Here is a 12062-nt window from a genome sequence, read left to right on the forward strand (position 1 = left end):
ACGGAGCTGAGAGCTCCGTATAAAGCAACAAACCTGTTAGCTTCAGAACAATGGCCACAAGTTGCAAGCGTCTCTGTAGCTTAGCAACAGCTGCAGCCACACCCTTGCACAGTAACAAATGGAGGAAGGCAAGTAATAAAAGTTACCTGAACCTACTCCTGAATTTTGCCGGTTAACTGAGATTTCCGGTTATTTAGGTGCCGGTAAATTGAAAGTTTCCTGTAATTTCTGTAAATTTGTGATTTTCCATTTCCCAATAAAATAGTAGTGCACACTTTTTTAACTTACTCAGTAACTTTAGGTTCTGTTCTGTCTTAATTTACCCCAGACTAAAAGGCAATATAATTATGTTCCAGCACTTTTTCTTCTGATTTAGAAATATTTTCTTTCAATAGCCATGGATGATACCTGGGAAGAACCACATTACAGAACATACTTTTCTGTTGCTTTCTTACCTCTTCTAAGACTTGTGCTCTATTCCAGCCAGGCACTACCGTGCTGCTTGACTCCAGCTGCTACCCTCCTGCCCAGGAGAAAGTTCTACATATGTGAACTCCTCTCCCGACAGCTAAATTTTAAAGTTAAGAGTGTGCCCACCCACATTCTCTAAACATTTCAATTAACTCTAGCTAGGCTTAGAAAGTGCTCGGGGTTGAGCCCAACCCCAGAGTTAAAGTGCAGCTTCAACATTGCTACAAAGCAGAAATCACTTCGCAGTGACGCTGCAGTTGTCTTATAAATATAATCATGGTTATTGCCAACTCTTCTTCTTAGGCAGTCCCTCAGAACCGAGGATGACTTGCTTCCACATTAAAAACGAGTTTTCAGGTGACTGATGAGTCCAATGCGGGACCTACAGTTTCTGCCACAGGTGGGGCAGACGGTGGTTGAAGGGGCGGGTGGGTGGGGTGCTTGGGTTGACGTGCGCTGCCTGCGCTTGGCTTCTGCTTGCTCCTGGCGAAGAGACTCGAGGTGTTCGGCGCCTTCCCGGATGCTTCTCCTCCAGTTTGCGCGGTCTTGGGCCAGGGATTCCCAGGTGTCGGTGGGGATGTAACACTTTTTTCAAGGAGGCTTTGAGGGTGTCCTTGAAGTGTTTCCTCTGCCCACCTGGGGCTCCCTTGCCGTGCCGGAGCTCAGAGTAGAGCGCTTGTTTTGGGAGTCTCGCATCGGGCATGCGGGCAATGTGACCCGTCCATCGGAACTAACTTTTCAATGACTCATAGTTCTCGCAGAACACTTTGTGGCTCTGTACATAATTTACTTGGATATTCATTGTGAGACATTTACACAACACAAGTTAAGGCCTGGCTGGGTATCTAGTCATGGAGCAAGCTCTCTAGTATTAGCAGATTATGAAGTGGATTGATGGCAATTAAAGGGCAGTCTGCAGCCTAGAAAATGAGGGACGAGCATCTCCCATTGGAAGAAAATAAGGATGCGGAAACAGCTATGGAATTTCTCCATTTTTTTCCCTTGTTTTCCAAATAATTTCTCATTGTAACTAACAAGTAAAAGGATTCTGGAAATAGAGCTTGGATACAATTTTAAATGGACACTTTGTTAGCTTACTTAGAATGGTGTCAAAAATTATGCTGCTTAATCATAAGCAACTCCGTTCTTTACACTAGTAATTGAGTGGGATAATGAAATGGATTCCAATGATTCACAGGATTTTTTTTAAATGACAACATTTTATTGAAGCATTCAAACAATGGCCCGGAATTTGCAGTCCTGATTACGACGAACTGGCAGCGTTCGCTATCATTCCGTCTTTGAAACTGACCGCAACGTCAGGCTTTCGCACATGCGCAGCCTAATGCAGAAATCCTCAAGTTGTGGCCTGTCATTCACTGCTTCTCCGCAGGCTGCGCTGTGCACCCCAACCGCCCCCACAGATCCTGAAATCTCTCAAATCATGGAAACTGGTGACAACTTCGGCTCTTCCTCAGTAAGTACGCTGTTAAACACCCCATTAAAAGTTAGACCCAAAGGGATTAGGTGTAACTGGGGTTTTAACAGCCTACTGGCTGCTAAACAAAGGTTATGGCCCTGAAAAACTCATTTTAATTTTGTGCAGTGTCATATTTATCCATTTAGATATAAATTTACCTTTTTAAGAAACTTTTTTTTTGTAATTTTTTTTTAAGTTTGTTATCTTTATTTCAGGTTTGCCTTTTCCCCATGTGAGTGCCCCAATCTTTGTTTAGGTTTCTCTTAACATTTTTAAAAAGTTAGAATTTGAAGAGCTTACCCACTTCCTTGTTCACTGTCTGAGATTTCTGCATTTTGATTGGCTGCTTAGACATCTTGTTGACGTCACAGCAGCTCGAACTGTAGGATTCCCACTATGCTACGTTGATTTGAATTGTGCGTCGAAAAAAAAACTTCTCGACACAGATTGCGAGATCTGTGTGTGAAGCTTACTTTCAGGGCCAGCGGCCAATGTCTTTGCTTCGCCACCTACCGTAAATTCCGGGCCAATGTCATTCTTGTTTGTAAAACATTTCCAATAATGTAAGATGATTTAATATTCTCTTTTTTTTAAACAGGATTCCCAGGATGTGTTTACAACTTTGTATACCATGAAGTGGTTCTTTCAGTGTTTTCTGGACCGAGTAAGTCTGAGAAGGGCCTTTTTTTGCTGTGGTATATACAGTAATTTTTTTAATTGGAATTACATTGCAGTCAATACACGGTGTACAGGATTGTGGTGTGCGAATCTCACTTTACTCTGTGGTACCAGTGATTGTGTTGAAAATTAAGCTGTTGGCATTTGCAGATCTGTCTCTGCTTTGCATGACATACTGTCTGCTTTTGAATGATATTCACAACTTTCCCGAACTACGTTCTATTTTTGTAAATGCGGCTCACACTTGTTATATGCTAGATGCAAACCTACAATGGGTTTTTTGATAGATTAGTCAATAATTTCAGCATTACATGAGATTAGAAGTTTTTCTTAATTAAAAAAAAAAAGAATTTTGAGCTTTAGGAACTTACAGACTGCTTCAATGAACAAAAAGAATTAGCTCCCTGATGGCTATGGAGTAATGCACCATGTAGTATTGCACGGAGTCATACTGCCCTCTTCTAAGATTGCCAGGTTTTGAAAACACTAGCAGTGCTTTTTGGCTAGAGTGGGGACAATTGGCCAGGATTGCCACATCTGCTTGTTATTGAGTGGTGTGTGTGTGTGTGGACATTGACTGAGGATAGATTTAACTCTGGTGATTTCTCATTAGAACACCTGCCTAGATTCTCAAATTGAAGAATGGCCACTGGGTAATGAACTGAGGGGCTACTGCTGTCCATATAGCATGAGTCGGTACCTGTGAGATAAAATGGAGGAGGAAGGAAGGAATTTGACTTTTTAAAACAAATTGTTACTAGACACTACTTAGTTGACTTTATCAGTAACATAACTGTGCATTATGTTTGTTGTGTATATATACTGTACCCAGAGCCTGCTTCTAGAAGCAGTAACTGAGATTTGATCACTAAGCTGTTTTTATAAGGAAATAGCATTTTCTACTTGTGTTGTGCTTGTTAGATTTGTGATATGAGATCGAGTAGACACTTTGTCATTTGTTAGCTATGTCATCACTTTTTTTGTGGTTAGATCACACAGCACGGCTTCCAGTGTGGTTTCTAGGTTTTTCTCTTGACAAATGTCACTTCAAATCACTTTAGCACAGTATCCCATGGTTTTTCACCTGCCACCTCAATCCCCCAACACTCCAGTTTTCTCCTTCCTCAAGGCATTGACTTATGCTGAGTTGTATTTTATCAGCACTGGCTGCCTTCTGGTACCTTGTCCAGATGGATATATTTTGTGTGTTCCAAAACCATGAGTGTCAAAAGGCTATTTAACCAAACATGCCTCATCCAGCAGCCACGCACATGTACTTTCCAATAGAGGTTTATGGATGGCAATCAGGAGTGGAAATCCTGGCCAATTTATTTTTTTAATAAAAATTTAAAGTTGTGTAATATGTGGCATAGCTAGTTTAACCACCATATATTAATGGCCAGAAAGCATCATTCATGATTTGTATTTTGTGCCTCAATTGCATCTCTACCTGTGCTTTGGAACCTTGCTGTACCGTAGTACCTTGGATTCTCAGTTTGAAGATCCAACTCCGTATCTTCACAGCTTCAATTTGACTGTTTCCCGCAGGCGTCTTTTCCCATCCTGATAGCTTAGACTTGGGCTGCGATCCAGCACGAAGACACTGTCAGATTGCAGTTTCAGTTAGTAGAATTCAACACTCCTCGAAGATTTTACTTTGAGATAATAGTCATGGTTTTGAAGGTTAGTAAATCATCTTTGTAGAGCAAATAAATGAGGGATAGTGTAAGAGGAAAATTAAGAAAAGGGTGAAGATTTGATGAACAGGAATAATATCAAGTAAAATTAAGGAAAAGATAAGAGCCAAAATAAGATAACCAAAGTCAATTTTAAGTAAGTTAATGACATGAAGAAACCGCAGAATGAAGGCGAGAACAATTGTGTGTAAGATGGAAAACAAAGGGAAGAATAAATTGAAAATAAGGTGAAAGGTAATCGAAAAAGAAAGAAACTAAAGGGAAAAATACAAGCTTAATTGAAGGTAAGGGTAGAGAAATGAACAATAAGTGGAAGATTCTAGATAAACTGATGGTGGTTTGTGGTTGGTATTTTTGCCATGCACAAGGAAGTATCAACATGGACCATTAACTGTACAAGCATGTCATTGGCGTAAGGTGAGTATTAATTTTAAAACCAGTGATCATGCATACAAAAAAGTGTGTGCACATCATGAAACCATTGGGAGTGTTGAGAAGTGCCAGGAGAGTGTAAATTGATATCGAGTTCAATTTAATTCCAAAGTAAATTTGACCACTAATTAAATCCATGACAATTAAAAATTTACAATCAGGATTTTTTACCTTGTGTTTTAGTGCTTCCCTACTGCCAAATGAAATGTTCCACTAAACTGGTAACCCATAACCTTGGTTAATTATAATTCATTAAATAATTGACCACAAATCAAGTTGAAATATCAGGGGTAGGCGAATGCATCTTACCCTAACTACAGTCTGGCATTCTGCAGACAATCAACCTTTCATTTAAAATGTCAAAGCTATTTAGTTAGAATACATTTTATTTGATATTTTGCGTAGAAGCATTTCTTGGCATTTTAAGAGTTCTGTGTCTTGCACTGACTCATTTTGAAGAATGTTTCTACTTGTGGCGTGCTACTTTTTGGATGTGAACCAGTGTTTCAGATAACACTCTTCTGCCTTGTTTAAACAGCCCAGTTTGTGTCTGAATGAGTCTGATATGCAATCACCTCTGATATGGTTGCCATGCTGAGCAGTATTAACCTCCTTCTTTCCCTCCACCTCCAAGTATGCTGATAGATAAAATAGCACGATTTAATTTATTGATATGCTGGCACTGATGTAGTGACAGAGCTATTGGCTTACTAAACTGGAATATATTCTCCCTGCATAAATAATTGTAGCTTTTAAAAGTCTGAAGATGGTTGTGTTGGCAATCTCCTGGAAGGTCCGAATGCGCAGTAGCTTGGTGGGGCACGGATTCATAATCTACAACACATTTGGCAATCTCAGCCATGTTCCTTTGGTAATTGTTGGGTACCTAATGTGCTTTTTCCACAGGAAAAATCAGAATAAGAGTCATCCCAGAGCGAGTCTCGCACATTTCCCCCCTTGTAGTAAATTCAGATCAGCATTGGCTGAGTCCAGGAAGCATGTTGCTAGAGTTGCTGAGTGGCATTGTGTAGACAATGGAATGAGTCTTACCTTCAAATGATTAGGGTATATCTATTAACATGCACTCTTCAGATCAACAACTAAAACAACTTGTATTTATACAGCGCCTTAACATAGTAAAACGTCCCAAGGCGCTTCACAGGAACGTTATCATTTGATACCGAGCCACATAAGCAGATATTAGGGCAGGTGACCAAAAGCTTGGCCAAAGAGCTAGGTTTTAAGGAGCGTCTTAAAGAAAGAGAGCGGTAGGGAGACGGAGAGGTTTAGGGAGGGAATTCCAGAGATTAGGGTCTTGGCAGCTGAATGCACGGCCACCAATGGTGGAGCAATTAAAATCGGGGGACGCTCAAGAGGCCAGAATTGGAGGAGTGCAGGATAGTCGGAGGGTTGTAGGGCTGGAGGAGGTTACAGAGATGGGGAGGGGCGAGGCCATGGATGGATTTGAAAACGAAAATTATAATTTTTAAAACGAGGCGTTTCTTAACCGGGCGCCAGTGTAGGTCAGGGAGTACTTGGTGCGAGTTAGGGGACATGTATCTAAAATGTAGTTTAGACTAGTGTTTCAGTTGGATATTCAGGGATAATGAAATGCCAGTTTCAGATGGAATTATGAGGCAGATTTCTTGATCTAGAATGCTTAAGCAATAAGTATCAACCCACCCATTAGGGATGTTTATCGATTGAACTGTCTCAGCTTCCCAGTCAATCAGAGAAAGCAAGGGATGAGAGAGCTGGGAATGGGGATGTTAAGTTTTCTATGCCAGAATGAGAAAAACTTGGTCAGCACATGCTGCAGAGACCTAGGCTGGTATTCAAATAGAATAAGCTGTAACAAAACCTCAGCTACCAGTGTATAAGTGGGGTTATACCAGAAACTACAAGGTATATAAAGCAGTGCAGATACCACAATTACAGGCTCCAGATTGCCTGTGGTCAGTGGTGTGGGTGATCTAGTTTACATACAGCTGAAAACTAACTCTTGCGTTCGATTTGTAGTTAATTCAGAAAAGAAATCCTTAGTGTAAATAATATATTCTCCAGTGTTGGTACAAATTTCTAATCCTGTCGATACTATTTTGAAGTGAGCTGTAAAATAGAAGTCTTGTCTGAAATAAGATGTATGTAAACACCTAATGTATATCAGCTAAGTGTAACTGCTGTTAACTGGAACGAGAACAGAGTACATTTTAGTTACAATATTATTACAAACTGAACACCAGCTTATTTAAATGTAGCTTTTAATTACCTTCTTTATAGTAATCTGTTTAATTTGTAATATAATTCATCAGAAAGCCAGTGGCACATTATTTCAGAGGAAGGAAGTAACATACACTTTGACAGTCAAGCTTGCATTTTATATTCAGAACTTCTGAATAGTACGATTGTAACAAGGGACCCATTGTCAGAATCTTTAAAAGACTGCCTTTAAGTCATGTGCTGTGTGGCTTCATGAGTGCGGGTGAAAGAAGGAACATGCAATGCTACAGTTACATAGCTGCAAACAGGTCGCGATAAACTACAGTAACTAAATCACTTTGATACTCTTTTTGGTTTTCAGCAGAAAGTCATGCGATGTGCATTTACGTTTCCATTTACTTAAGTATTTATTTCCTTTTGTAGCTGAAGACAAATCATTTACCAAGTGACTCCTCCTGTTAGTGTTAGATACCAAAACGAGAGACCGCACAGATCTGCTCTTCAGGTTTAAATTGGGTGCCCTATTTTCCTTTGTGAGTTTTTCTAGTAATTTTTTAAGTTTTACAGAAATGAACTGCAGTTTAGACTTTCTAAGCCAAATACTTGACAAAAGAATGTTTTAGTACAGGGCCACTGAAGCATGTAAAAACTCTTAATAGGTAGTTTAAGATGATATTTGAATGGTTTTGAAATGAGACCTAATATGTATATAAATAGTGTCAATAGATATTTGAACATTCTCCTTGAGGTTGAATTTTCTGCATTGTATGAACATTGGGATCAGTGTCTGGACAAGAATTATCACCATGGACACCAGATGAATCCTTAATCCCCTTCGCCTTAACTCCTTGTCAAGGTACTCTGTGGGGTTTATCACCCAGTGTATGCTTGGGGCTGAATAATTCCTAAATTTAGCTTTAACCATTTTAACCATTTCGGATTATGGTAGCATTTACACTACCAACCTCCCATCAGGATCTCCCACAAGCTACTAAATGAATGAATTCACCTTTTCTTGCTAATTATCAACAAAGTCAGACAACAAAGTCCTGCACCATCAATTGTTTATTAACATTCGAATCCTAGTTTGCAGCACTTAAACTTTGTAGATAGGGTTAATTGACAAAATAGATAAGAGGTTACAATGGCATTTCAGTTACAGGAAACTTTCTGGTATCCGGCACGGACAGGACCGACCTGGTGCCGGTCCATCAACAATGCCGGATAACCGAACGCTATAGTAAAAGATACGGAGCTCAGAGCTCCATATAAAGCAACAAACGCTTCAAAACAATCGGCACAAGTTGCAAGCATCTCTGTAGCTTAGCAACAGCTTCAGCTGCACGCTTGCACAGCCACAAATGGAGTAAAAAAAGTAACTAAAAGTAAAAAAAAAAAAGTTGTCTGAACCGACTCCTGAATTTTGCTGGTGGGGAGAGCGTTCTGGTTACTTAGTGGCCGGTTAATCGAAAGTTTCCTGTATATTACAGTAATTCAGCCCTCATGGCTTGCTGGTTATAAATTTACAGTTGAGATCAGTGTCTGAGATTGTATAGCCGACAAGCTAACAGTATTAGATAGGCAGACTATTGAATAGATTCAATTCTATCTACTTATAGTTACCAATGTTTCCAGAACTTAAACAGTCTTATGCTATGAGCTGGCGTAGATGAACTGGTGTCGCCTTCCTCTGGGAGGGTGGCGTTGGCCTTCTGATACGTCAGTGATGAACCTCCATCTGTAGAGATCCTATCCATTCAGCCTGGATCCTTTGCCCCGAGGTAACTTTACCTTCTGCATTGGTAGTTGTATCTGGATTTTCTGGCTTAAATCTCCCCTCCTTTGATCTCAGGGAAACTTGCACATCTAAGTGACACACTTCTATCTGGCTGGTTTAACCATACAATCTTAACTTTTATAATTATTCTCTTCGCCAAAATTCACACAAAGCATCATAAAAGTTGTTGAGTTATCACAATGGGCAACAACTTATTTATCTGATCATCAATTTGACTGACTTGAGAGCAAATTAGCCAGCTAGTGACGCACTCATTCTCGTGGTCCAGAAATTCGATCCAAAATGCATTAGTGCTTGACATTTGCAGTGCAATCTACACTGTGAATCCTTCGGGGGACACAAACACCATCGTTTATGATATATGGGTGGGTATTTGTTTGTTGCAAACCTATATCGAGTAAACATAAGCATGGTTGGCCCACTCTTTTCTTGAGAAATCTCCTGGATATCCCCTTTTACTGATCATACAACCCATTAACTTCAATTTAAAACAAAAGCAATGAAACACTTCATTCAAGTGTGGATGAAATTGGACACTGGAGAAAGGGTATTCCTTTCAGCACTTGGACTGCTAAATGAATAACTCTGGGAAAGTTTATACCATTGTATAAGGGTACCAAGCTTGCTTTTGTTAAATTCAGCACTTTGGCTTGCTTACACTCAAGCTGAGCTGGAGCAGCGAAGTAATGAATGTGGTTAGACAAGCTAGTAGAGTGGAATTATCAGGAAAATTTATCCCTGCCTGTCATAATCAGCAATTTTGTTCTACAAAGTCTGCCTGATGGGCTGTTGTAGTCTTATTTAGCAGGCTACTGATTAAAATTCGGGTCTTGCTCATAGACTCAGTATAGTTTGAGTCATGAAAAATGTCTGAACCCGAGTGGCTGGCCTGTTGCCTGAGAACATTGTGTTAGCATTACAAGAATGTTTGTACTTCAGATTAACATTCAGTTTTAGGTTAGGATTATATGGTCTGATGCTGCTGTACTTCAAGATTAGCTTTTGATTGCAAAGTTCAACAAAGAATACTTGTGCTGAATCTTTACACAAAGTTTCTTCTGCCTGTGGAATTCACTCATCTGAACTAATATCCCTTGTGTACAGAGGTTTTTATGCACTACTTGTTGATCCAGGCCTGTTGAGAATGCACTGGATCGTGAGTAAGCTCTGGTTTGCTCGTTGATCCCTTGGTCTTGATGACAGCAATAGGAAAGGTCAATTTTGTGATAAGTCTAAACTTGTTACGGTTGTCTCTGATTGTATTCAGTTGGTAATTCATACATCTTTCCACCTCCTCCAACTTCTTTACAAGAGAAAGACTGTGACCCTGACTTGGACAATGTCTACAAAGGCCCTGTGTAGGGATTTCATTCTAATGCTTCACTCATTAGCACTTTGTGTTTGTTTTGAAAGCAGTTTGGGGCAAATGTTTAATTCTTCTGCTAAACAGAGCCAGACGTGTATGCATCATAAAGTGTCTTAAAGCTGAATTTTTTATGTTGGAATATTATCCCTCAAACAATACTGTAGGATATTTTGCAAGGAGATTATGTTAACTGCCATGGTACAAAAAAGATCACTAGCAAAACTAATGGCATGGAGGGTAATGACGGCGAACTGTCACTGTTCGCTGTGATTGCCCCTCTGAAACTGACCGCAACTTCAGGATTTAGCGCACGCACATCTAAACTCAGAAATCACGCAGTTTCGGTCATGCATTCACTGCTCCGACACATGCTGCGCTGTGGAACTCCCCCATAGCCAGCAATCAGTGAAACTGACCAAAACTTGGCCTTTTCTGTGCTAATATTGCTGTTAAATACCCCATTAAATGTTGAGCCTTGTTGGAATAGGTGTAACTGGGGTTTTAACAGTGTATTGACTGCTAAACAAATGTTATGGCCCTGTAAAACTGATGGATTTTTATATTTGTGAGTGTTGAATTTCTCCACTTTATCCCCATCTGAAAATCCCAATCTTTATTTCACTCTCTAACATTTTTTAAAAGTCCAGATAAAAGCAGCTTTTCCTTTCCTGGTTTGCTGTCTGTGAGAATTCTTAAGTGTGATTGGTTGCTTAGACAGCTTGTTGACGTCACTACAGCTCTGCGCCGGGGATGCGCTACAATGAATTGCGTGTCGAGAAAGGCAAACTTCTCACTACAGAGATTGCGAGATCTCTGGGCAGCTTTCTTTGCAGCGAGTACTTTTGCTTCGCCGCTGACCGCAAATTACAGGCAAATATTTTTATTGAAGACCAGGATTGTAAAAAAGGCACTAGCATGGCAAAGAAAAATTTTGAGTTGAATATGGCAAGAGAAGTGTAGGATAATTTTTTGATTACATTAAGAGAAAAATAATGAGAGATGAAGTGAAGCCACTGAACATGAGATCCAGTGATGACATGACAAATGATGCAGCACAGGTTACAGAAGTGTTAAGTAGGTTTTTTTATCTCATTTTGTTTTACTAAGGAGGAGACAAGTAACTTATTTGATCTGAAGAGAGAACTCTAGGGTTTGCAGAGGCAAGTTGTGACACTATTCACATTACAATCCTGCTTGGGGGTGGGGGAAGGCCGTCAGATCATGGAGCTTGGGGGGCCGGAAGGAAGCACTCCTGCTTCTCCTGGCTCACAAGGAATGCTCCCTGAGGCTGTCCTCGCCTCACTGCAGCTACCGGGTTTCCCGAGGCCCGGCCGGCCACAGTCGTCGTCTTCGGCAATCCCTCGGAATCGAGGATGACTTGCTTCCACATTAAAAATGATTTTTCCGGTGGCTGATGAGTCCAATGCGGGACCTGCAGTCTCTCACAGGTGGGGCAGACGGTGTTTTAAGGGGCGGGTGGGTCGGGTGCTTGGGTTGATGTGCGCTCCTTCCGCTTGGCTTCAGCTTGCTTCTGGCGAAGAGACTCGAGGTGTTCGGCGCTTTCCCGGATGCTTCTCCTCCACTTTGTGCAGTCTTGGACCAGGGATTCCCAGGTATCAGTGGGGATGTTGCACTTTTTCAAGGAGGCTTTGAGGGTGTCCTTGAAGCGTTTCCTCTGCTCACTTGTGGCTCTCTTGCCGTGTCGGAGCTCCGAGTAGAGCGCTTGTTTTGGGAGTATCGTATCGGGCATGCGGACGATGTGACCCGTCCATCGGAGCTGATTGAGCATGTTCAAAGCTTCGATGCTGGGGATGTTGGCTTGAGTGAGAATACTGATGTTGGTGCGCCTATCCTGCCAATGGATTTGCAGGATCTTGAGGAGGCAGCATTGGTGATATCTCTCCAGTGCTTTGAGGTGCC

General features: G+C 40.9%; 1 protein-coding gene across 2 annotated transcripts in view; it reads left to right on the forward strand.

The window, feature by feature from the left end:
* Nucleotides 1–12062, forward strand: part of usp6nl (USP6 N-terminal like) — a 258160-nt gene that overhangs the window by 215261 nt on the left and 30837 nt on the right. For both annotated transcript variants that reach the window (XM_086010705.1, XM_086010704.1), the window contains exon 12: nt 2550–2615. In XM_086010705.1, coding sequence (XP_085866831.1) covers nt 2550–2615 — 66 coding nt within the window. The remainder of the gene's footprint in view (nt 1–2549; nt 2616–12062) is intronic.

Source organism: Somniosus microcephalus, chromosome 17, assembly GCF_052327205.1.
Source record: "Somniosus microcephalus isolate GS21.2 chromosome 17, FLI_Smic_1.0, whole genome shotgun sequence".
Lineage (NCBI taxonomy): Eukaryota > Metazoa > Chordata > Chondrichthyes > Squaliformes > Somniosidae > Somniosus > Somniosus microcephalus.